The 25,375-nt window shown below is 54.1% G+C and overlaps 9 protein-coding genes across 9 annotated transcripts; 6 read left to right on the plus strand and 3 right to left on the minus strand.

Moving 5' to 3' along the window:
* Positions 1-365: 365 nt before the first annotated feature.
* J4E88_008731 (uncharacterized protein) lies at positions 366-1,651 on the plus strand (the record flags this gene model as incomplete). Its single annotated transcript, XM_049402340.1, has 3 exons — positions 366-370; positions 425-517; positions 607-1,651. The coding sequence occupies 3 exons, from the start codon at positions 366-368 to the stop codon at positions 1,649-1,651; spliced, it is 1,143 nt and encodes a 380-aa protein (XP_049252011.1).
* A 158-nt stretch (positions 1,652-1,809) lies between these two features.
* Positions 1,810-4,673, minus strand: FOX2 (bifunctional hydroxyacyl-CoA dehydrogenase/enoyl-CoA hydratase fox2; the record flags this gene model as incomplete). The annotated part of the gene is made up of 4 exons (XM_049402341.1): positions 1,810-2,597; positions 2,648-4,075; positions 4,125-4,461; positions 4,512-4,673. 4 exons carry the CDS (start codon positions 4,671-4,673, stop codon positions 1,810-1,812), a joined length of 2,715 nt encoding a protein of 904 aa, XP_049252012.1.
* Positions 4,674-7,991: 3,318 nt separating this feature from the next.
* J4E88_008733 (uncharacterized protein) lies at positions 7,992-9,218 on the plus strand (the record flags this gene model as incomplete). The annotated part of the gene is made up of 4 exons (XM_049402342.1): positions 7,992-8,258; positions 8,395-8,845; positions 8,977-9,014; positions 9,075-9,218. 4 exons carry the CDS (start codon positions 7,992-7,994, stop codon positions 9,216-9,218), a joined length of 900 nt encoding a protein of 299 aa, XP_049252013.1.
* Positions 9,219-11,468: 2,250 nt separating this feature from the next.
* J4E88_008734 (uncharacterized protein) lies at positions 11,469-12,629 on the plus strand (the record flags this gene model as incomplete). Its single annotated transcript, XM_049402343.1, has 4 exons — positions 11,469-11,475; positions 11,641-11,768; positions 11,821-12,559; positions 12,622-12,629. The coding sequence occupies 4 exons, from the start codon at positions 11,469-11,471 to the stop codon at positions 12,627-12,629; spliced, it is 882 nt and encodes a 293-aa protein (XP_049252014.1).
* A 342-nt stretch (positions 12,630-12,971) lies between these two features.
* J4E88_008735 (uncharacterized protein) lies at positions 12,972-15,466 on the minus strand (the record flags this gene model as incomplete). The annotated part of the gene is made up of 2 exons (XM_049402344.1): positions 12,972-13,523; positions 13,580-15,466. 2 exons carry the CDS (start codon positions 15,464-15,466, stop codon positions 12,972-12,974), a joined length of 2,439 nt encoding a protein of 812 aa, XP_049252015.1.
* Positions 15,467-15,910: 444 nt separating this feature from the next.
* On the plus strand, positions 15,911-17,374 carry J4E88_008736 (uncharacterized protein; the record flags this gene model as incomplete). The annotated part of the gene is made up of 3 exons (XM_049402345.1): positions 15,911-15,919; positions 16,024-16,281; positions 16,328-17,374. The coding sequence occupies 3 exons, from the start codon at positions 15,911-15,913 to the stop codon at positions 17,372-17,374; spliced, it is 1,314 nt and encodes a 437-aa protein (XP_049252016.1).
* A 1,003-nt stretch (positions 17,375-18,377) lies between these two features.
* Positions 18,378-19,472, plus strand: J4E88_008737 (uncharacterized protein; the record flags this gene model as incomplete). The annotated part of the gene is made up of 2 exons (XM_049402346.1): positions 18,378-18,382; positions 18,419-19,472. 2 exons carry the CDS (start codon positions 18,378-18,380, stop codon positions 19,470-19,472), a joined length of 1,059 nt encoding a protein of 352 aa, XP_049252017.1.
* A 740-nt stretch (positions 19,473-20,212) lies between these two features.
* On the minus strand, positions 20,213-22,344 carry J4E88_008738 (uncharacterized protein; the record flags this gene model as incomplete). Its single annotated transcript, XM_049402347.1, has 4 exons — positions 20,213-20,490; positions 20,543-21,417; positions 21,466-22,202; positions 22,258-22,344. The coding sequence occupies 4 exons, from the start codon at positions 22,342-22,344 to the stop codon at positions 20,213-20,215; spliced, it is 1,977 nt and encodes a 658-aa protein (XP_049252018.1).
* Positions 22,345-23,048: 704 nt separating this feature from the next.
* On the plus strand, positions 23,049-23,816 carry J4E88_008739 (uncharacterized protein; the record flags this gene model as incomplete). The annotated part of the gene is made up of 1 exon (XM_049402348.1): positions 23,049-23,816. The coding sequence occupies one exon, from the start codon at positions 23,049-23,051 to the stop codon at positions 23,814-23,816; it is 768 nt and encodes a 255-aa protein (XP_049252019.1).
* Positions 23,817-25,375: the final 1,559 nt, after the last annotated feature.

Genomic DNA, 25,375 nt, shown 5'->3' on the forward strand with positions numbered 1-25,375 from the left:
AATAGACATTACCTTGCCCGATTGTGATCAGATACAACATCGTAAGAATAATAACGCATGTCAGCCAGCGAAGTAGCGCAGAGATTCCCGACGTCATGTCGTCGCAACGCTAGCTGTTCCGACGCCACTAGAGCGCCTTCCTACTTCATGTATCCAGCCACCGTACGTCAACTTCCACATTGCGCTCACCTTGATCGCGATCCAATATCAGCTATGGTGACCTCAAGAGCCGATGATGATGACCTAGAGTGGTCCATAAGACTGCAACTTCGCACGTGAGTCTCGACGCCTTGTCTGCGTGAACATACGTTGCTGCACTATTCTAACCTACTTGCAGTATCAGATACAATGACCCCGCTGCAGATATGGAGTACGTCGCATTGTCACAAGGTCGAACGCACATTACTTGCTAAAGGACCTACAGTCATTCCCCATTTACACCGAAGATTAGGGCGTTGGAAGAGCAACTCAGCCCGCTAGTGCACCGCCGGTGGGAAGACGAGAAACTGCGAAAGAAGTAAGCTTTACAAGACGTCTACATCGCGAAGTTCCTCTGACACGGCATGTACTAAACAGGTACCGTCCCTCAGCGATATGCCGTGCCAGCGCAACATGGAACCTTCGCTTCTGCGAAGAGATGCAAGCGCGCCTACCCCTGGAACTGCGCAACATGGTGTACAAGCACATATGGGACTTTAATACGACCTTTGAAACCTACAATGGACTAGTGTTTCTCGCTCAACGCCGTTGCCAGGGCTTCTGTGAAGGTAAAGAAGAAGAATGCCAAAGGCTAGCCTCTACATCCGAACCCGGAACAAAGAGCAGCTGTCGTTCACATCGCAACACGCCTTTCTTTATGAGACCCGGATATGTGGGCCAGGAAACAGCCCGGGAGGTTGTAGAGGCTTGGTACAACGCTGTCGTTGCATGGTGGCCCAAGACGTGGAACCGTGTCTCTCTTGCCACGGTCGAGTACATGACACGCACCGACGCTTTCTTCGTTGGCCTGAACCCTTCAACGATACTTCGTACTCTCAGCCTAGAGATCTACATCGACTTCCTTTTCATGACGTACGACCGCAACGGACTGTCAGACCAAGCATGCATCGACTCGCTCCTCCGGATCAAGAAAAAGGCCGATTTCAAACTAAGCTTTACCCTTAAGCAGAAATACATCAGCTTCCACTACTGGTCTTTAGCCTTCGATATGCTCAGGCAAGTAGTCGATGTGTTTGAGAAAGAGGGAGCAATTGTCCAAGTCACTTTTGTTTACCTTCACGACGGGCTCTATCCGAAGCTGAAATGGGATATGCTTCCGGCCTTGAGGAGCGGCAACAACGACTGGAAGGCGGGCGCAAAACGTGATTTGGAGAAGGACCGTCGATTTCGTGAGAGACACAGGGTGTATGAAGCCGACACCCTGACTGAAGATTCGGATTACGACGAACTGGATTATCGTTCTGATGATGATAATCGCAAAAGACCGTACTATGGACCCCACAGCGATGACGGTGGTGAGTCCCCTGGAGAGAAGGACTATAGTGCGGACAATATGTACAGAACGTATTTCGAGCCACGAGACTTTGAGCCCCCTCCTCCTTCCAAAATACGCCGGCCGGCGTGGGAAGAACATCTACTGTTGAACGAATAAGGTCCTTGTGCGGAACAAAAGCGGTGGTCATGGTTGAGGCTTTCAAGTCGGACGCATATGTTGGAAGATGATCTTATAACATAAACACTACATATATACAACAAGGCATCAACACCCATCAACACCTATAAACCTCCCCCTCTTACACTCCTCCACATCTACAACTTACTCCCACCCCCCATAAGTTCCGCACCAGCCCCACTAATAGCCAGCTTACCCGTCTCCTTAACCTTAGTCTGGAACAGCACGGTATTACCCACCTTCCACATCTCGGTAATCAGTGTCTGACCGGGTAGCACAACACCCGCAAACCTGACCTTGATGTTCTTGAACGGGCCATACGTCTGCAGAACGTGCTTGCCTGAGATACCAAAGCTGCACAGGCCGTGCAGAATGGGTGTGGGGAAGCCGCCGGCTTTGCTGAACTGGGGGTCGATGTGTAGGGGGTTGAGGTCGCCGGAGAGACGGTAGATAGCAGCTTGCTCTTCGGTTGTGCGTTCCTCGACGACGGTGTCGGGGGCGCGTTCCGGTGCCTTGTGAATCTTCGTTGCGGCGCCGCGGTCAGCACCCTTCTTCTGACCGCCGAAGTTGCCAGAGCCGCGGATGAAGACTGTGCTTTCGTTGTAGAAGATCTCCTCGCCTGTCTTCGCGTCCTTGGTTACGCTTCCGTATACGACGAGCCCTGCGGCGCCCTTGTCTACGACCTCGACTAGCTTGGGTACGGCGACGAGCTTGGCTTCGGTGGGGATGGGGAACTTTCGGATTTCGAGGAATTGCTCGCCGTGGAGGAGCATGCGCGGGTCGAAGTTGGGGACGATTTCGTCGAAGGAGAAGGGGGGTTCGGCGTTGAAGGGTGGGACGACACCGAAGGTGGGGATGACTTGGAAGTTCTCGTCGCCTTCGTAGACGAAGGGCAGGTCGGTGCGCTTGGCGCCAATTCCGAGATCTGGAGATAGTGTTAGTTGTAACTCATCTTGCGGAATGAAGCTGACTTACTGTAAAGAATGACATCCCTCTCGGTGTACTCGAAGGGTGTGCCTTCAGCCTTAGCGGCCAAGGCCTTCTTCTGAGCCTCGAGGACCTCCTCGTTGCTCTTGGTGGGCTTCTTCTCCTTCTTGCTCTTCTTGCTCGTGTTCTCCATGTTGGCCATGATAGACTTGAGACCGCTAGCGTTGTCGAAGGGGTGGTCGGCACGGCCGTCGTCGAAGTTGGTAATGCGTTCCCATTGGGAGAGGACAGCCTCAGGAGTGAGCTTGACGTCCACGGGGAAGCCATGTCCGCCAGAGCGTTGCCACCTGGTTGCCGCAAACCAACCAGAACCCATCTCGTATAGGCCACCTGTTGGCTCAGGAGCCTTGTCGGAAACGAGGAGAATGACGAGAGGAGCGTTGTAGTCGGGCTTGAGGGCCTGTACAACCTCTTCGGGGAAGATGCTGCGGGTCATCTGAGTGCCGGCGTTGGGAGCAACGGTGTTGACGAAGATGTTGTTCTTCTTGCCCTCAAGCGCGAGGGACTTGGAGAAACCGAGGATACCGCACTTCGCTGAGGCGTAGTTTGCCTGGCCGAAGTTGCCGTAGATACCGCTGGTAGAGGTGGTGTTGAGGATGCGGCCGTACTTCTGCTTGAGCATGTAAGGCCAGGCGGCCTTGGTGCAGGAGTAGGTACCGAACAGGTGAACCTTGTGGATGATGTCCCACTGCTCGTCGGTCATGTTGGCAAACGCCTTGTCGCGCAAGATACCAGCATTGTTGATCAGGATGTCGATGCGGCCGTAGGTCTCAATCGCGGTCTTGACGACAGACTCGCCGTCCTGAACATCGCCCTTGTTGCCAACAGCCTCTCCACCAAGCTTCTGGATCTCCTGGACGGTGTTGTCGGGATTCACAAGATCGTTCACCACGACCTTGGCGCCACGCTTCGCCAACTGCAAGCAGTAGATGCGGCCGAGACCAGCACCTCCACCAGTGACAAGAGCGACCTTGCCCTTGAAGTCAAGGGGCTCGCCCTTGGGGTTGGGTGGCAGCTGGTTGGCATGCTCGAGGAGCTCAAGCGCGTTTGCCGGGCCTTGTGGGTGTTCGGCCTTGGAGAAGTCGACAATGTCCTTCCACTTGGCTGGAACAGCTTCGGGTGTGAGGGTCTCGTCGGCCTTGAACAGAGCACCAGAGGCTCGCTCCCATCGTAGCTTGGCGACGTGACCCGCGCCGGCCTCGAAGATAGCGCCAGTCTCGGTGGACGACTTGTGTGTAAGGACAGCGACGAGCGGGACAATCCACTCAGGCTTCATCTTCTCCAAAACATCCGGAGGCATGACGGTCTCGGTCATTCGGCTGGCGGCGATCGGGGCGACGACGTTGCAGAGGATGTTGTACTTCAAGCCCTCCTTTGCGAGTGTCTCGGTGAAACCGACGAGAGCGAGCTTGGCAGCTGTGGAAGTTAGCAGACATTCATTTCTTCACAAAACGCATGTGCATACCAGAGTAGTTTGTCTGTCCGAAAGATCCGAAAAGACCGGCAGCAGACGCAGTGCTGATGACCCTTCCGTACTTCTGTTTCCTGAAGTATGGCCACGCGGCATGCGCGCACTTGTATGCTCCGTAGACATGGACCCGGTAGATCAGATCCCAGTCTGCCTGCTTCATGTTCTTGAAGCTGACATCGCGCAAGATACCCGCATTGTTGATGAGGATATCAATGCGACCGAAAGTGTCGATAGCAGTCTTGATGATGGACTCTCCGTTCTCGACCGAATCGTAGTTGGCGACCGCCTTTCCGCCAGCGGAGCGGATGGTGTCAACGACTTTGTCTGCGGCCTGTCGGGTGAATTAGCGATGAAAGAGGAACTGTGGATGGAATGACATACCGCTGAGCCCGCGCCCTCGCCCTTGAAGCTGCCACCCAAGTCGTTCACAACGACGTTCGCGCCGCGACTGCCGAAGAAGACAGCGTACTCGCGACCGAGACCACCACCAGCGCCCGTGACCACAACGGTCTGGCCATCATATCGCAGCTCCTGCGCAGCCATGATGTGTTCTCTGTACTGTTCGAAGAGGCTACCCCTTCGTTCTTTCGCGGAAAGAAGTTGCGCTTGAGGAATCTCCTATGCAAGCAACCAACAAAGGTATTTAAAGTCAAATGGGTATCAGCAAAGATCCCACGATAGAAAGGTTTAAGTTTTGGAAAGTGTGAGGATGAGAGGATAGGTGGCTGGATGCGTGGAGGATGGCTCAAAAGTAAGGTCGTTCGCGATCTGACCCGGTCGTGTCTCATGAAAGCAGCCGAGCTGTTGATGATGACGAGTTACCTCGGTCCCGACGGCAGTTGGTCATGTGTGGGGATTGCGCACCGTGCACCTCACGCTTTCACATGTCCGCGTCTTGCACCCCATCATCAGCTGGACGAGTCCGGGGTATCACATGATAGTGATTAGAAAGTGCGCAATCTCACACTCGCATATCCAGAGCGTGCAATTTTGGCTGAAGAAGTTCGATGAGATGATGATTCTTGAGCGGATGTGGGGCTGCGAAATGCGCCGCGTGAGGCCCGAACACGCATCGTACGCGTCCTAGATATCGCGATATTGTGGTGCATTGGGAACGGAACAGATGCGATGGCGGATGTGTCTTTCCATCACAGCTGTACCATGCACTGGAAGTGATGGTTTCTTCTTCTTGGTCGTGTCACCAAAAGATGGGCGTCCTACCCGAACAATACCCTGAATGAACCACTAGCAACAGTAGTATATCCAGTACAGAAGAGCTCGTAGACCTCTTCGTGCTGCGTGATGGCATTCTGGTTGACTTCGATCTACTGAACGTCGCTGAATGGAATAATGTAAAGCCTGCTGTTGAACTTTGGTCTTGTTCTAGGCTTGCTATTCAAGCGCAGCAAGCCCGCGAAGTCAAATACCCACACGCCAGGCCCAAACCTTATCACCCGACTAAGCACAGTCGACATCATCGATCCTTTGCAAACACGATTCTCCTCCAGGATCATTGCAACCCACTCAGCATCTGCACCATGCCGAAGGCAACGCGGATCCAGACCCTCATCGTCACCGCTTGTTGCCGGCCATTTGCTCGCTCGCTCAAAGTCAAGGCCGAGAGACTCCACAGCGCTTTCGTACATGAGCGTCCTGGGTACCATTCTTGCTACGCTGGCTCCCATCATGCGCGGTTCGGCCCGTTGACGGACTTGACCGCTGTAAGTATTCGCGTACCTACCTTACCGAGCGTTGAGATCTTCTGTAGTGCACCTATTACATGCCGTGTTTTATTACTGTCATTGAGTAGAGGTGTAAGGCGCCGAATTAGCGGAGTCAAAGACTTGTAGACGCTGAGCAGGGGAATGTGCGCCGGACGCTACCATGACCGACATCACACCGACTACCACATGACGGATATTGTATAGTGAGGCAGACGACGATATTCTGCTCAGTTTGTGGCCGGAAATAAATTTCGCATCTCTTTGAGTCGCGTTTTTCGGTCGACGCAGGTGCTCAAGAGTTTCTCGTAGGAACAAGCCGCGAATTCTTCCGGTGTAGGTGAAATTGTTGAAAAGTTTCTGCTTGTGGTGCCTATATGATGCACTACTTTCTAATGCATCGGAGTCGATGACATAGCCGAATACGGAATGGGAAAAGCTCGCGAGGAGGCGTTATAGGAGTAGTAATCATCGTCGACATACCAGCCTCAAGAATCATATAGATGTAGATTTTCGATGTGCGATTGTGGGCACGAAACCCCCACAGATGCGGGTGGGTGTAACCCGTGCGTCTCATCTTCCTTGCTTGGTCCGGGTCGGATGAACTTTTCTCTTGTCACGAAACAAATGCCTGTTGATTTCTGGTCGGAATCGACATCTGAAGGCTACATTTTTGCTAGAACGCCTCTGGAATCAGCGTTATCCAGAGTTTGGCGCCCCTGAGTGATCAAATGACAACGAGTGTCGCGTCAACAAACCGTATACATCTCGACAGGCCAAAAGTCGCGTGGGGGGCTTGGTCCGTCTCCGACGACTGTGCGTCTTTGCATACATGTGGAGTTTCCATTGCATCTATTGCATCCATTGAATGTGCGTGGGCTGTGATGCGGAGGTGTTGATTGGCTGTTTCCCTCACGAAACCATCGGCGCCGTGTGAAGTTGTCGTCCTTACGTTAAAGAAAGTCGGAGAATATTGCGCGGCATGCTCTCTGCCTAAACATGTAGCTGGCCGAGAGTAGGCTACACTAAGCCTATAGTTATCAACCGGCAGCTGTGATGTTAAGATCCATGGATCAATGAACGCACAGGGCAGCATGGTTGCAACACCTGGCCTGTCAACCATCGAAGATTCTGATAGTCGTGGCGACAATGGGAACCCCTAGGCGCTGCGTCCAGTCATAACGTACACGTCCAACAGCCACAGGAATGACGTTGTGGCTTGGCTTTGATGGGCCTGTATCCCGAGGCCATGTCAGCGGTGTCGTTTTTCGAGAAGACTGTCAGCGGGGCCATCCGTCCGGGCATGCACCACGTGCCCATCAACGACCGAATCTATACACTAGCGCAAGCAATGCTTGCCTTCACGGCGAATCGCTTCTGGTGCAGCGGAATTGCTTCCGGTGGCATTTTTGTCTAACATGAGTAGCAAAGATGTCCTAGTGAAGAAAATCCAGGTAGGCGGAGGTGGGCCTGCCCCTGTCTCACCTGACGCTGAACACTTACCACATATGCCGATGTGTCAAGAATTGCAACGAGCCAGATGTGAGATCTGATGATGCTTCGTAGCAGTATGACTGTGAAGGCCTTCGGATGGGTCTTTTGTACGGGAGACGTGGACCCCTGATTGCCAGTCCGCAGTGGCGACACGCCTCGTTTTGATCCGACTCTTAGCGAGTAGGATGTTGAATGGAAGCAGTGAAACGATCTGCTCATCTTTCCGCCTTCCAAAACGGATGTTGCTCCCGCCGATGCAGTAGCCTCCCTAGCTACATATGTCACCGAATCGTGGGGACTATCCTGATGCTCAGAAGCAAGCTGGAGAGATAGCGCCTGGTTTTATGGAGAGCGAATGTGATCAACCTTGGTCATTCGTGATTCGAGACTTGCGGCCACTTCGTCAGCCTGCTTTTAGTGACGTTTCCTCTCGCCACGATATCGGATAATTTTGCGCCTTTGCCGAGCTTGTTGCCAGCTCACAGCGATATGCAGATCGCAAAGTCTACAGCGTCGGGCTATCGTCGTGCTGTTTCCATGAGGTCCGCATCATCGCCATCATACACCACAACTCGTCTTGGGCCGCCCGTTCCATCGTTTGTTATTGCCTGCGTATCCCGCCGTGTTCTTCGAGACGTGAGTGACAATGAGCGAAGATACAGAAACAGTTAGCGTCCACGGCCGAGAGTTCCAAAGAACATCCCTCGACGAGGGTGTCTACTACGCCCCGGTGGCCTTCGACGACCGCGAAGAGAGCAGACTGACAGCTCAGCACGAAATTGTGTCCCGTATCTTCGGCGATGGACTGTTCTCCCCTCGAATACCAGTTGGGGAGCCCGAAGCGATATTGGAGTGCGGCTACGGCGGTGGAGACTGGGCTGTCCAATGCGCAGATGAGTTTGAGGATTGTGAGGTGCGTACTTGACCCCATGACAGCCATATAAGATGAGATTGGTGCTTCCAATGTGGCTCGTATCGATCGTAGCGTGTTGACAGTCTCAGGTAACTGCTCTTGATATCTTCCCCATGTGAGTTAAGCCTGTACATAGGGCATGCGGGTACGAAGACTGAGCAGTCGTCCCATGTCTAGGCAGATGGACCGACCCGAGAACCTAGACCTGGTCGCTCATAACCTCAACGATCCTCTTCGTGATCCCGAAATATTCAAAGCGAATCACTACGATCTCATCCACTCGCGGTTCGTGTTTCCAGGCATTAAGAGCGGCAGATGGAATGGATACATCAGAGATATGAGGTTATTGCTACGGCCGGGAGGTTGGGTGCAGATAATGGAGTATTTGCCGATTATCCAATCACACAATGGACGTCTTACGGACCAGAATGCTGTGCGAAGATGGTGGCAGGAATACCAGGGCGCCATGGCGGACATGGACCGTGACCCGCGGATAGGTCGACGATTGAAGCGGCTGTTGCTCGACAACAGATATCGAGACGTCGAAGTCGACATAGTGCAGCTTCACATAGGTGACTGGTCGAAAAGTAAGTCTCCCGTTGTGTTCCAACGTTGAATGTTGTCCGATCGTGGGAGGGAATGGATCTTTCACTGCGGTTGGCCATCACCCAGTACTCCGAAACATCCTACTGAAGAGCAGTACTGACAGTGGATACAGATGAGACCCAAGCTAGCATCGGTAGAGACTCTGTCGAAGTACGTATGCGTCCCAGTTGTGGAAGGCGGATCTGTGCTGACTACGCGTCATCCGTCCAGATGATTGGTGACCTCCTTGAGTCACTTGGGCTGTGGCCATTCACATCGAAACTGGGCTGGACAGCTGCGAGATTCGAAGACCTTATGCAGGAAGTTCGTGCGGAGCTCCAGAATGTGGAACTGAACCTATACATTGAGTTGTAATGATGACCCGTCCTGTTTTATGGAGTATGTCTAATCCGCTTCTAGGTATGTTGCCAGGGGCCGGAAGAGCACTCGGTGATATCGTGTGCGTTGTCTCGCATCAATGTGGGCTACATAGCGTATAGTAGATGCCGCAGGACGTATGATAGTGCAGCTTGTGCACCCACGAGGTGTAGAGGGTCGGTCGACATAGGCGGTAGAGAGAGATTCTTCCTGTAGTAGTCAGACTTGTATGCTCAGATTCGGGTAGTGAATGCGACTGTACCTCATCCAGTAGCTGTCAACAGGCTACTCTCAAACTAGCCGGGCTGATGTGCACTTCAAACGTCCTCCCAACATTCACAGTTCCAGGTTAGAATTCGTGGTGAGGGTTCCAGTCGTGCCTTCCGTTCCTTCAAGCTTCTCAACTCAAGGGAAACCAGAAGCACATTCGTCACTGCCTCCGGCCAAGAGACGGCGCCGATTGCAGGAGCTATTCCTTTGGTCGACGCAGCGGTGCTGCCGTGCTATGCCACCACGGATCTGTCGAGTTGATGACAAGGAGACCGGCGCGTGATTGTAGCATCGTGGAAGCTGTTCCCATTGCAAATAGTCAGCTCCAGACCGCGATGAGGGACTGCTGGTCAAACAGAAGATGGGGCGAATCGGTAGATGGTATGCAGCAGGGGAGCACAGCATCGGCACGGGTGCTGCGATACATGCACAGATGGAATGAGGATGAGAATTTGGAAAGGTAAAGAGGGTCAAACACACGAGGGAAGGTGGGGCGACTGAACAGGGACCAGGCTATGGGACGCTAGAGGCCCCGAAGAGTGAGGGTTCGTCGTGAGGAAGGAACCACCACGCTCCCGAGATCAACACCACCTACGTCAACCGTCGAGATTGCGTCTTTGCTCCCACGGATCGAGAAGGAAGGGGCGTAAACACAGCCGTCCGATGCAGATGGGGTCTAATCGGTACCTCTCCCCTTCTCTGCAGCCCAGTTCCCCGACAGTCTGGTACCGAGATACGCGCTCTAATGGGGCGCTTTCCTGGCTAGACGCCAACGCCTTTGCGACTTCGCGACGAGACAGCCGAATGCCGCTTCATCGGCATCGAGTCCCCTCAATTGTGTCGGGCTTCGGCTTGCCGAAGTTTCCGCTACATGAAGTCTCTGCTTTCTCGCTACAAACTCTATACGGTGTTGTTCCCATCTCAGCACTACCGCTATCGACGTTGGACTATCGAGTGCTTTGATCCAATATGGTTAGACGCATCCACCAGCGATAGCCTGCCCAAGACGCGTGCACCGGGGAAGCGGGCACGGTCAAGGAACCAACGGCTTCGAGGCGAGACACCTCCATGTCAGTATTGGCGTGCACAAAAGTTGTCTCGTCAGAATGTCGATCCGCATTCAGTACACGATCTGAGCATCCTAGCGACAGATCGAAAATGTACCAGGAAAAACAAATCCTCGGCCTTCAGCTCCAGAAGAAGCATATAAAGACAACACACGATCGGGCCATCTTCCGATGAGACAGGCCAACACTTACTTGCGCCATTCTTCTAATGCACCCCTTCCACGAAGTGTCCGAGCAAGAACTTCGACATTGAAATGTGCCCTTCGTACCTCAGCAGACTGTACACATGAACTAGTGTGAACGACATGCGGCATACAATAATCTCGCTCATCTCGCCGAACTCTGGTTCTCACTGCGATCCCGGGTTTTGTGCATCGAGACCTCGGCTGGAGGAACATTAAGCACGCTCGGCGGCAACCGACCGACACACCAGAACGTTATGAAGCAACAACGACGTCACTACACATCCCCAGATCTAGTCTGCCCCAGACCCACCGGCCACGTGTGATCTCAACGCATTCATGGATGGTCGCAACGGTGCCTTAGGATGACAATCCGGCGCGTAAATTAGCGATGACATATCGAGCATCACAGATCGAAAGCTGTCAGTGTATCGCCGACAAACATCAACACAAAGACCACGGTCAATGCAAGTTCATGTCAAGAATGCGACGTGTTTGTTATTGGCCCAGGTTTCAATCTCCGGTTCATCGACACCAGCCTCGGATCGAAATGCACACCTGTTTAGCCTGATCCCAGACCGTCCACACCCGTAAAGCGTATAGCTCCCGCGACCGGCATCATTTCCATGAACAACCGGGCTCGCGTCCCCAATTTCCCCGCGTACCAGCTGCAATTCATCATGAAATATTTGCCGACCTGGTTTAGCCCCATGTATCGGCGGAAAGGAATGATTAGTGCTTTGGAGAAGTCCCGCCCGCCTCCACAGGCTTAGTGATATAAGTACCTGTGTATTTCTCGGCGCAGATTTTGTTGACGACAAATTGGCTATCTCGCAATGGTGTCTTCTTGGTCGATTCGATTGCTCGTCGCTAATTTAGCCATTACTGGCGGAGTCGCAGGGGGCTGGCGCGATGGGAAGTTCAAGACGTTGGTGACGTTTGGCGATAGTTACACGGATGAGAACCGATTGGGATACTTCATCAACAACAATGGTTCTGCACCACCTGTGGCATGGCAACAGCCTGTGGTAAGTCAATCGTCAAGCATAATTGCCTATCAACTTGTGCTAAAAACACCAGGGTCTAGCAACAGCCTCGGGCGGTCTCTCATGGGCGCGTTACGCCAGCATCTACTCCAAAACCAACCTCTACAACTACGCCGTCTCAGGCGCCGTATGCTCCAACGAAATAACGCCCCGCTACTTCTCCGCCATCGACGCCCCCTTCCCCGACATCGCAGGCTACGAACTCCCGGCTTTCCTCGCCGACTCCACAGCCACCACATCCAACGGCACGCAATTCTTCACCGGCAAGCCCTCCTCCACCGTCTACGGAATCTGGATCGGCACCAACGACCTCGGCAACGGCGCCTTCCTGACCGACAGCCAATCCCCGAACAAAACCGTAGCCGACTACATGGACTGCGTATACTCGCAAATCGACCGCCTGTACGAAAACGGCGGCCGGTATTTTGTTGTTATGAATCTTGCGCCGCTGAACCTGCTCCCTCAGTACCAACGACCCGGCGAAGGCGGCCTCCAATCAACACAATACTACCCCGATACCCCCGGGAAAAACCTAACAGAAGTTCATGGCCGCATGCAAAACACAGTCGCAGCTCTCAACCAAGTCTACGCCTACCGCACGCCCTTTGCCGCGGAGATTGAAGAGCGCTGGGAAGACGCCAAGGTAGCTTCCTTTGACGTCAACGCGCTCATGACGGATATGTACTATAACCCATCTAGCTATCTGAACGGGACGGGCGCGCCGTTGAATGTCCAAGGAGTGGAGAGTCTTTGTGATGAGCAGGGAAGTAATTGTACGAGCACGGATAGTCCGGATAGTTTCATGTGGTTTGATCCGTTGCATCCGAGTGAGCAGACGAGTAGGGTTGTGGCGAGGGAGTTTGTGGGGGTGTTGGGCGGGAAGAGTCGGTGGGCTAGTTATTGGGGGTGTTAGGAGGGTGTTGTGGAGGCTGTAAAGCGTGGAGGGGAAAATGAGCAACGTAATCAATGTTGAAATGATAATATACGATCTATACTTATCTTACAAACGTGATCTGTTGCTGTACTCCTTCTCTTCACAACGTGAATACGCCAACCCGCTATGCTATGCCATGCCTATCAAAACAACAACCCACCCAACCCCATCCCGCTATGCTATTCATGACAACAATCCATCCTCATCTACCATTTTATCCAGACCAACCGTCCTTTTCTTGCACTCTTCAATTAAATACTCCGACACCACCTCTCCAACCCCTTATCCCCACCCCTAACCCCCCTCAACACCTCCCCCACCTCCTCCAAACTAACATCACACCTAACCATCCCAAACGCACCCACAGCCCCTCCCGTCAAAACCGGCATGCACAACCCCAACTCCACAAGCCCCTCCCACTCGCGCCTCGCCACATCCTTGCCCCACACTTTACTCGCACCAGAACTACTACTCAGCCCGCCTGCCGCCGATTGAATGCGCGCGCGGCTGGCGAGGGTGACGTATTCGTCGTAGGCCATGTTGAAGTTGCATGTGTCGGAGTCGTGGATGATGTCTAGACGCGCGGCGGCGATGAGGAGGGAGAGGGAGAGCTGGGAGAGGGAGGGGATGAGGGTGAGTTTTGAGTCCGGGGAGGAGAGGGTGGTGGTGGGTGTGAAGGGCGTGGTTGGGGAGAGGGTGGCGGTGGGGAGGAGGAAGGTGGTTAGGATTTTGGGGACGGATTTCGAGAGGTAGAAGGTTGGGGCTAGGTGTTGTGTTAGGAAGGTGGGGGTTGAGAAGAGTTTCTGTAGGAAGGTTAGCTGGGTTGTGGATGGATACTATGGAGGGTGGATGGGCTTACGGAGATGTTGTTGTTCCATTGGGATAGTGCGTCTTCTTTCGTGTCGCCCTTCTTCCCCTTCCTGGCTGGCGTAGTCTTGGTGCCACCTTCTAGTATACCTCGTTCCTCGACGCTCAGTTGTTCAGGTTGTATTAACAAACACGCTTTGCATGTTTCTTGGAACGCGGTAAACGTCGTTGCCAGTCTGAGATGCACGTAGCGGTGACTGAAGCGACTCTTGACACGCTTCTCGAGACTATTAGTCACGTCGATGCGTGTTGTCAGTCCCAAAACTGCGATAGGCGCTTTTCGTGACTGTGCGATGTCGAAGAGATTGTAGAGTAACGTCTGGCGGGGATGTTGAGCGAACAGGTCAAACTCGTCCATGACGAAAACGACGGCTTTGGCGACTTCGTCAGTTACCTCCCCGGTTTGTTCGGATGGGTGAGAAAGCAGAGCGAGCAACGTTGCTAGTGTATCTGCGTAGTTCTTTCCCGGGCCGCTGCCGTCCTCTTCGATATCCATCTCTTTTCCTAGCTGGCGCCAGATCTCACGGAGTGCAATCTTGTCGTCTGTGTGGACAAAACCGTTCAGTCGGACGACATGGTATTGGCCGCCGTTATCTTTGGAAACTTCAGAAAGGACTTTATTCACCAGCGCAGTCTTTCCGCTACCCCGGGCTCCGATGACCAGCATCGAGTTGCCCTCGCCAGCAGTGATAGTGTGCTCGACAAGTTGGTGCACAGACTTGTACTCCTCGTCTAAGCCCACCAGGGGGGATGGGCGTTTACCGGTGATGCGCTCCATGACGATTGTTTTTAAGAGGTCAAGCTCGCGGCCTGGTGCAATATCGCTATAGATGGCCGATACAGCGAGCTTCTCCTCCTTTTGTGCTGATGTAGGCTTGTTGAAGGGACTGGGTTCCGTGGGATCCAGCAAACTGTCCAAGATGCTGTTCCCATCTACCTCCATATCATCCTCATCATGACCATTGACCTGTTCTTCCGCATTCGACCAGCGCTCCTCATCGTTGTTGGCGACATGATCGGTGCGGTTGAAGCGTCTCCGTGCACTAGCAGTAAGCTTCCTGTTGCTTGTGGGAGAGCCATCGCCGAGTTCGTCCTCGCTTTCCGGTATGGTCGTTTGCTCTGCTGCTGGTTTTCGTCGCTTGGTGGACTTGGAAGGCGTGGCTGCGACTGCCTCTTCCGACTCGGGTTCTGTCACTGCTGCCTTCTTTCGTGTACTGGTAGCCGGCTTTCGTACGGAGCGTGGCTTCGAGGTCTTAGCGGCTTTGGTTTCGTTCTGCAGCTCATCCGTCTCATCCTCCTCGGGGATAGGACTAGGGTCTCTCTTCTTGCGCGCACTCGCTCGTGGGGCAGCTGGTTTGCGCGCCGACGCTGCTGGCTTCCGTACAGGTTTTGCGCCTTTGGCAGGTGTGATGGCATCCGTCGATGCCTCTTTCAAAGCGGCCCGACTTGCGGCTTCCGCCTTCGTAGGTCGCCCCTTTCCTCGCTTCGGTGGAGTGTTTGTTTGTGTCTCCTCCTTGTCCTGCGCCGCGATTGGGGTGTTCTCTTTGAGCGCTTTTTGCGAAGGTTTGCGGACCCGCGTTGGTCGTGAGGATATTTCGAAGTTCAATGCACCCTCAATGTCATCGTAGATGTCAATCTCTTCTTCTGCCGCACGCTTTGTCGCAGTGCCATTTGTTGCGCCCTTCAGCGCCCGACCTTTACGCACTGGCGCTGGCTTCTTCTCCACATTCTCTACAGAATCGCCGTTTGTATTCGTCGTAGTTCGGGCTGCAAGCCTGCCGGAGGCTTTTCTCGTTGACGGCTTTGTTGACGGGCTCGATTCGGTGCGCTTCGGGGTGTCGAGCTTTCTCCGCTTAGAAGATCGTGGCGATTCGTCCATGGCGGTAATTAGGGCGTTATGTTATCGTGTATGTATAGTTGATGGCTATTCGTTATTGGGAATGCATCGTGATGGTCGTATGCGCCAAACGTTTCGAGATGGTGAAAGCGCTGGTCAAGGCGCGTCAATCCACAAGTCGCGTCGCGCTACAATTCCGCTTCCCGCCCGGGCGCCCCTGCATCATCCCAAGAGTCATCCACCCTCGCTTCTCCATATGCAGACGAGCACCAAAACACCACATCGGGCTGAGCGCCAGTACTACCCGTACAATCCATATCGGATTGGACATTAGACTGAGTCATCATGGCTCCGCAGTCGGGCTCTTGTCGTGACTTTTGCGCTTTCCGACGGGCCCAGGGCCTCAGAGCCCCACTCGACCGTACATCGAGCACGCCCTACAAGTGATTCCGAAGCTAACGCCGTCGCTACTTATCTCAACATACCATGGAGACTGTAAATAAGTATGAGTCTGCTGCCATCGATTCGGCATCAAATTCGAGCACTCAATGGCTTCAACCCATAGCACCCAGGTCGATTTGACCACTTACCCACAGCAGCCTTCGGCGGCGACAACGGATATCGAAATACTACGCCAACACGAACATGACGATCAACGTCTCAACAGTGACGATGGCTTCTCCCTTCCGCCCACCGATGGTGGTAAGGATGCCTGGCTCTGCCTGTTCGCTTGCTTCATGCTTGAAGCCATGATCTGGGGGTTTCCTTCCTGCTATGGTGTCTTCCAAGAATACTATGCTACCAGTGAGGAGTTCTCTGGTCAAAGCAACATCGCCGTGGTTGGCGCTTGCGCAATGGTATGTTGTAGGAATCATTACCGAGTACCATTCTAACCTTCTCCAGGGCATCATGTACATGGACATCGCGTTCTGGTTCGCCGTGCTCAAATACTTTCCCAAATTCCGCATCTGGGCCACACCAGTTGGTCTAGTTGTTGTTTGCCTCTCCTTGGGTCTTGGATCGCTGTCAACGAGCGTAACGCACCTGATAGTCACTCAAGGCATCTTATACGCACTCGGCGGCGGCCTCGCATGGACTCCAATTCTCTTCAACATTGAAGAGTGGTGGGTACGCAGAAGAGGCTTTGCCTACGGAGCCACCATGGCTGGCCTGGGATTGAGCGGGGCCATCCTCCCTCTTATACTCGAATGGCTTCTACACTCATACGGGTTTCGAACGACTCTCCGAGTATGTGCGCTCAGCTTCGTGGCCCTCAACTTTCCGATAGTCTTCTTCTTCAAGCCTCGTCTTCCACTATCGCAAACATCGCAGTCAAGAGGGTTTGATCTATCGTTCTGGACATGTTCGAATTATCTCATCCTGCAATCCGGCAACATCATCCAAAGTCTTGGCTTCTTCCTACCAGCAATTTACCTGCCTACCTTTGCTCGGTCCATTGGCGCAGGTAGCATCGAAAGTACCGTCACTATCATCCTCGTCAACGCCGCTGCGTTTGTCGGATGTCTATGCATGGGTATCGCTACCGACAAGTACCATGTCACGACCTGCCTTATGGTCTCTGCACTGGGGTCAACTGTCGGCATATTTCTCCTCTGGGGGTTCTCTACATCACTAGCGCCATTGTACATGTTCTGCATTGTCTACGGTGCCTTTGCTGGCTGTCAATCGAGCGCCTGGAGTGCAATTGTCGCAGACACTCAAAAGAAGCGCAGAGGCGCGGATTCTGGCTTCGTATGGGCATGTCTATCGGCTGGGAAAGGAGTAGGCAACTTGTGCAGTGGCCCGCTCTCAGAAGCATTGTTACATGCTGGTGATTGGAGTGCAGGCTTTGCTTATGGCAGCGGATATGGCGCGTTGATCGCCTTCACAGGTGTGACCGCACTGTTGAGTGGCTGGGGATATGCTGCAAGGAGAATTGGATGGATATGATCCGATGCCTCTGGATGCCTGACGTAGTTCATTGCCGAGGTCTGCGTCCCGCACGGCAGTACGTCACACATCACGCCGTTACTACATTTCAAACACCAAGCAGGTCTCCCGATGCTCAAGTAGACGATGTGCCCGTTCCTGTTACAGAGCAACCATGGTCGGCATCTGGTTGCGCCAATCAGCTAGCGACATGCCCTCTTGGCGTCGAGGTACGCGTACGCCTGAAACAGACCCACCACTACCATCAACATGCGATCGGCCCTCCCGCTCGCATCTCGACCTCTCCCTCGAAACATGTTGGCTTTCTACCCAATCTATCCATGGCCATCGCAGCCTTGCTTTTACGCAAATTACCGACTTGGCCCTTGTCACCCACCTGTTTACATCTTTGTTTTATAGCGCGCACAACGATTCCATTGGAGAAGGTCATGAAACTCCACAGCGATCGGCATGAAATCCCCATACTACAATTTACGAATCAGGCCATGCAGACGCGCTTCCTGGCTAGACCTGCAGAGATTGACCTACCAAGCCCGCGCCGCCGCGTCTTCGCAATGTCTTGATCGATCTTATCTGTAACTAGCAGGTGGGCGCACAGACGCTTGCTCATAGTGATTCTCCCAGCTCCAGCAACTTCAAACGACTGGGCAATCTGGGGGCGGCGGGCCCGCGGGTATGCTGGTTTGAGATGAATTGAGTGGTTGATCATGGGTAGATCATGGCCTGGAAATCTCCGAAACGAAACAGAAGAATATATATGTAGGGCTCTCTGGCCTGAGTTTGTAGGATCATCAACACAGTTCTTCACAGATCAGTTGTCCAGCACTCTCTCTCTTCTTCCCTCTCTTACGCTTCGGGCAGGCCTTTCTTTGCTCTACCCAAGTTCACTCTCTAGATATCCTAGTGGTATATACATTCTTTTTGGCTGAGCCACTATCTTTACATTTCAACAACTTCAGCCTCAAAACATCCACACGGACTTTTCTACACTACAACTATCAAGATGAAGTACTCCGTCCCCGTTGTCCTCGCTCTCTCGAGCAGCGCTGCCGCCGCCCCCTTCGGCGACTACCTCGACGCCATCTTCGGCACCAAGGACACCCGTCAGGCACCTCCTCAAGCTCCTCCTGGCTTCCCTTCCATGGGCATGCCACCAATGGGCTCTCCCACCCCAGGTTTCCCTCCCATGGGTCCTCCCATGGGAACTGGTGCACCAACACCTGGCTTCCCTCCAATGGGTGCCCCAACCCCAGGCTTCCCCCCTATGGGTGCCCCAACCCCAGGCTTCCCCCCTATGGGCGCACCAACCCCAGGCTTCCCCCCCATGGGCCCTCCATCCGGTGCTCCTCCCATGGGCGCACCAACCCCCGGATTCCCTCCCATGGGCCCCCCCATGGGCACTGGAGCCCCAACACCCCCCGGCTTCCCCATGCCCATGCCCACCGGCGGCTTCCCAGGCGGTCCAGGCGGCTCCAGCAACATGCCCCCTTCCTGGCCCGTCCGCGCGCGCGCCGCCCGCAACCTAGCCATCGACTACCAGCTCGCCCCGCGCCAAGGCGGCGACCTGCCCCTCCCCAGCTTCTCGCTCGCAGACCCCGAGAACGGCGGTGGTGCACCTACTCCCACTGAGTCCCCATCCGGCGGCGGTGAAGAAGGCCCAGGAGGTTTCCCGGGACTACCCACTCCCACCGATGCTCCTGGCGGCGGTTTCCCAGCGCCTACAGGCGGATTTCCCGGTTTGCCTACTGGTGCGCCTGAGGGACCTGGTGGACCGGGTGGACCAGGTGGTTTCCCGACGGACCTCCCTTCTTTCCCTATGCCGACTGGTATGCCTGGTGGATCTGGTGGTTTCCCCGGTCTTCCTGGTACGGGCATGCCTGGTCTGCCTACTACCATGGAGACGATGACGCGTGGACCCAAGCCAACTGGTATGCCTGAACTGCCTGGTCAGGAGGATGGACAGCAGGGTCCTGGTGGTGACAACGGGTCTGGTGGCTGGTGGAGCTGGCTTGGTGGATTGTTTGGCGGTGGTAAGGGAGATGGAGAGGGTGCTGGAGCTGGTGAGGGTGAGGGTGCTGGAAGTGGAATTGGTGCTTAGATGCCCGATACCCCCTTGACATTTGGATGATCGGAGGAAAGGAAAGGCGGGATGAAGACGTCTTGATGGCGCGATTGGTTTCGATTCTTGTCAAAATACTTTACACATTCACTTTACTACAAAGAAATCATACTTGCCCATATGGTAGAATGACAAACAAACAAATTATCTCAGCACAAGCTTCACTTCCACACCATGTTCTCCAGTGTCTTCGATGAACTCGGCTAGATATCAAAGGTGAAGATAAGATGCAATTATCTATGTCAACAACCTATATACCACAATGTTAAAGAACGTAAATCATCAAAATTGACCGCCGCCGTTGAGGGCAGCAATCGGGTATCTCAAAAAGGCAGGCCAAGCCTACATCACCATCCTCTTCCTCCTTCACTAACTATGCTTCTTGAACTTTTTTAGGGTTCCGGCACCATAATCTGTATTTTTTGCGTGACGGTCGTCGGGTTGAATTGACGCCTCCCAGATGCATATGCTTATGCTTTGTAATGCTTTCACTTTTTTTGAAAGTAACCTATTATAACCAAATTTGCGCCCAGATATGAAGAGTCGGAGAATCTTTTGCGCTTGTTGAAGTGCAAGAGTCCTGTTGAAAAAGGGACTCTGTTGCGTATGTTGTTGAAGACCGAAGTGAAAGTGGAGATTGTCCGAGAGAAGCTCCTCAAGAGTTGGGTCTTGTTGTGTTGAATACAGTGAGACCGGGTGTCATATCGGATTATGCAAGCCTAGTTGGACATTGCAAGGCTCCTCATGCCATTGGTGACCTCGACAGCGGCTGCTTTGGCAGCGTCGATGAGACTTGGGTTCTCTTCTTTGCGAGGTCCAACTTTCTCGCCGTTTGTGCCGTTCACGTTGCTTTCGCCGTTGACTGGCTTCGCTTCCTCTCCGTTTGTGCCAGGCACGTCAACGCTGTTGGGGTCGACCAGGGGCTTGTCCATGTCCTTGACTTCTAATCCGTCGAAGATGGGGAAGATGCCGCGAGTGGCGTGGAAGTCGTTGTGAACTGCAAAGATATGTTAGTTGAAGTAGCGTAACGATCAAGCGAATATACTCACCGATGTTCAGGAGGTACCAGGTGTCTACAACATCCTGAATCACGTAGCGTGAAGGACTGACACCAGCATGGCAGTTGGCCCACTGCTGTCCGAGACGGTAGAATTCGTCCTTCCAGGCGAGGAAGCTGACTGTCTCGACAATGGTTGGCTGCACAATCTCCTTGCCTGGGAAGACACCCCAAGTAACAGCATTTGGTCCTTCGTTGGGAGCGTTCGTCTTCAAGTCGCCGTCCTTGTTGACCGCGTAGTATGTGAACTCAGGGTCGCGCTCGAGACGTGTGATGATCTCCGAAATGTGCTCTGGAGAGACAAACACTTCTAGGTATGCCTTCTGGTAGACGTAACCATTGCGTGGACCCCAACCAAAGACAGGGTCCGAAGACTTGGCTCCGTTGACAGCAGGCTGGGAGTTGATGGTCAGGAAACCACGACGGTTCAGGTCGATGAGATCATCGGTGATGGAGCCAGCTTCAGTCGTGATGGGCTGCTCACTCCACGGCAACGAGTCGAGCTTTCCCTCCATGTATCGTACGAAGAGTTCGGACAGATCCCTAATCGACATTGGTGTGCCCCATAGCTTGATGTTCTGCTCATTGGTTCCCTTCAGACCGATGCCATACGAGTCCAATTCACCGAACGCAGGCGAGCGAGAATCTCCCCAGCGACCGTTGGGAAACTCATCCCAGTCTTGTGTGCGTGCGATGTACGATCGGTTGCGGTTGCGCCAGAAGATGGGTCGCACGTTCTCGTCGCGTCGGTTGAGGGCCAGGGAAGGCCGCCATGGCAGGGGCTTCTCTAGCGGTGACTCGGGGTCTGGTAGGAGGTCTAGTTCTTCGAGGACCATGCGGGTGGCTTGTGCGAGGTTCATGGTGTAGCTATGTGGGAATTAGTCGGCGATCTTCTAGTCTCGAGCACCTACTTACAAGTGCAGATGTATGATACCAGCATCGATCAGCCGCCGGCACATGTCTGCGACCAGAGTCTTGCCAACTTCGCGGACTTCGACGTCGTCATTCTTGACAGGCTCCAATGCCTCAGTCCAGTTCTTGGGAATGTTGCACTTGGTCCATTGAGCTCGGCGTAAAAATGCCGCGTATGTGTGAATCGGCATAATACCAGGAATGATGGGAACGTCGATGCCCTTGGCACGAACCTTCCTGACCCACTCAAGGAAGAGGTCGGTATCGTAGAACATCTGTGTGACAATGAAAGTTCCTCCGGCGTCCACCTTCTCCTTGAGATGGTCGATGAGCTCATCGACGTTGTCATTGTCGTCGCTTCCTTCGGAGTAGCCGGCCACACCAATGTCGAAATGGTTTCCGTACTTCTCCTTGATGTATACGACGAGGTCCTTGGCATAGCGGAAGCCACCTGCCGTCGCCTCCCACTTTTCTCTCTCACGCGGGGGGTCTCCCCTCAGCGCGAGGATGTTGGTGCAGCCGGCGTTGTATGCGTCGCGGAGGGCGTCGTCGAGCTTGGACTTTTCCATGTCGGTGCACGTGAGGTGCATGCAGGTTTCGAGGCCGTAGACGGATTGTGCGACCTTGACCATCTCGCAAGTCAGCTTGGAGTGGCGGCCACCGGCGCCCCAGGTGAGATCGATGAACTGTGGACCGAAGCCATGCATGCGGTCCATGCGGTCGTAGAGGTTTTGGACTCCCTAGATGAAATCAGCTTCCTGCTCCTTGTGCCAGGGACATCAGGGTGCGGCGTACCTGCGCTGTCTTGGGCGGGAAGAATTCGAAGGAGAAGGTTGGCTTTCCCTCCTCCCGCGCCTGGGCGAGTTTCTGAGAGATGTGCATGATGGACAGATGTAGGACAACTAGAAAAAGAAGAGGGAGGAAAATGTAGAGTCTGCGTCAATTCTCCCGACGTTAGTGAAATGTATATGAGAGATATGCACCCCGCGGTGGAATTCGGGCAATGTGCAAGGATGCTGCGTACTGCGGTGTTGACGAGCTATCCAAAGTATCGTTTGCGGGCCCAGCGATCTGCGAGTGTCCGCGACATGTACCACTGCTGTCTTGCGGTCGGTCAGTAGGCGGGAGGTGAGTGATGCGTTGATGTACAGTTTTCCTTAGCAGGTGGACGTTGAAGCGGTTAGCGCAGTACGGAGGCACAATCGGAGCCCTCCAGCCCTGCCAAGCGTGGCCCATCTTCGGCGGTCTGCCATGGCTGCTCTGGCACCACTGGACGATCCGGTGGCTATACGTAACATGTGCATGCGGTGGGCGCGCGTCGTCACAGGAGATGCAGAGAGCGCTTGGGCAGGCCGCAAGGCGCGCATATTATAATGTGGCATTGAATGTGGTAATGGATGTGGCATGGAGCCCCACAAACGTGTCCCGTCCCACACGAGCTCCCCTCCACCGCTGGTGGCCGAATTGTCCCTTCCCCGGGTTTACCCTATGCGGTAACCCCGGATCATCATCGTTGCGCAAGAGTGTGTTAAGCTGCCACACACTCTACAAGTAACATCTCTCATACACATACACAGACCGCAGCTATGCCGCCCATTACGCGCCCCCGCCGCATTGTCGGCGTCTCGCTGAAAATGTACTTCGACCTGCCCAGCACCCTGTCCTACGTCCGCGGCGTCTTGCAACTTGACGGCGACGCCTGGAACTCGCGCATCGATCTCTTCGTCATCCCGGACTTCGTCTCGCTCACCGAATCTGCCCGCATCCTCGAGTCCTCGTCTATCATGCTGGGCGCCCAAGATACCATGTGGGAGGACAAGGGCGCATACACCGGCGAGGTCAGCCCACTGGTGCTGCGCCAGGCAGGTGCGCGCATAGTAGAGATTGGACATGCGGAGCGGAGGGCCATATTCGGCGAGACAGAGGAGACGGTCGCGAGGAAGGCCGCTGCAGCAGCGAGGAACGGCCTCATACCACTGGTGTGCATTGGCGAGAAGACGCACCACAGTGTCGCATCAGCAGCTGTCGGAGCAGCTATACAAGAGTGCAAACCCCAGGTCATGTCAGTGCTGGCTGCGGTCCCGGACGATACTGAGGTAATTTTGGCCTACGAGCCTGTCTGGGCCATTGGCGCAAAGGAGCCCGCTGACCCTGACCACGTTGTCAATGTTACGAAAGAGCTTAGGAAGCTGGCTGCTGGCAGAGCGGGCACTACAAGAATCGTCTACGGAGGAAGTGCTGGCCCTGGCACCTTTGCGAAGATTGCCGAAGGCGTCGATGGCTTATTCCTGGGTCGTTTCGCGCATGACATTAAGAATCTCAAGAAGGTTATCGAAGAAGTTGGCGGAGCTTGAGGTCACTATGGATGACCATACGGCCGTTGGAGCTCTCATTCTATTTCGCATTAATCATCCAGTGGGATCGGAGTCGGGGAAGGGGTAACAAGGCGAACAAACCAGCCGGGTGAGATTACTTATCTTCTCATCACCACCATCCATCTCGTCATATGCGCAGGTATAAAGAGAATGACGTGCCGGCTTGGTACCTTCTCTCAAACTGATCCATCTCATCTTCTCTGAGAGCACGTGCAATGCACCTTCCTCTTCTGTCAGCCCTTCTGTTGACCTTGCATCATGTTGACTGGCGCGGAATACATGTCCATTCGCAAAGACAGTAACCAACTAATCATCCTGTACACAATCTGCTCGACTCGATCATCGGTACATTTCGCGATCATGGCGAACGAGTTTATGACAGTCGTTCGGCACTAGGCAGGAGCGACGCGCACCTGTCCATGCTGAACAAGTACGGGGCCCCCAGGAGCAGAAGGTGCGAACGACCACGAGACTTTGAGCCATCGAACATCCGAATGTACCGACGATCTGTATCTCCTTGTACGTTCCCACCAGCTTTCGGCACTCCAACACTGGAAAGCACCGAAGACCGAAACCCTCCGAAGGCCACCGACTTGAACCTTCAACGCCGCATACTCCACATTTCGCATAGGACTCTTGGTCGCAGTCTCGTGTCACGTTCTCCGATTGCCGATTTCGGTTGCCGATAGCTTGTACGCAGTGAAAGGATGTCCCCCAGAGCAAGTGCATGCTTTCACAGTGGATAAGGCGATGCAGTTTCTATGGACAACTTTGTGCTGGTCCGGAAGCGTCGTTCCCTGTGAGCGCGGAAAGCCCGAAGCCCTTCGGATCAGAGGGGTCACGGCATACGCCGCTAGGATCCTGGGTCGCGGTCTGACTGGGATGCTGATGACTCGGATCCACGGAAGATGCGGTCTGCCTTTTGGACACCTGGCAGACTTGCCTATTGCCGACTAAGAGGTTGCAAGAGCGCGTTAATCGGAACGAATTGCGGGAATCGTCGTGCGACGTGCGGTCAACCAGGCTTTCATTTCGAGTGCGACTGGAGCCTGCACGAAACATCGCAACCCCCCGGAATACTTTATGCGACATGCCAGCCACAGTTCACACGAACCACGAGCCCAGTGTTTGTGCGTCTACCTATTTCCGGGGCTTGGTTTCAAAAAACACCAGTCTTCCCCCATCGTAGGCCGGATTGGGTTAGGCAGGCTTACTCGCGGAATCAATCCGCCGCCTTCCCGTTACGTGGTCGGATGAGCGCAAGCTACTCGCCAAATGCCCTACGCTCGATACCAGTCACACCAGATTCTCAAGCCACCATGCACACCTCGGTAGTGGAACGCGGGGGCTGGCTCTGGGCCCTCCCTTGCAGTTTGACACCAACTGCGGAACTGATATATCGATCATAATGCACATGCAACCACAACAGCTTCGCCGCACGAGGCCGGACTGCATATGTTCTGGACTGAGTCGAAGCAGTTGGAGGTTCTCGTCACACAGATCTGCAACTGCCTCAATTGCAACGTTGCATGCGATTG

Source organism: Alternaria novae-zelandiae (genome assembly GCF_023758075.1).
Source record: "Alternaria novae-zelandiae strain BMP 2774 chromosome Unknown scaffold_20, whole genome shotgun sequence".
Lineage (NCBI taxonomy): Eukaryota > Fungi > Ascomycota > Dothideomycetes > Pleosporales > Pleosporaceae > Alternaria > Alternaria novae-zelandiae.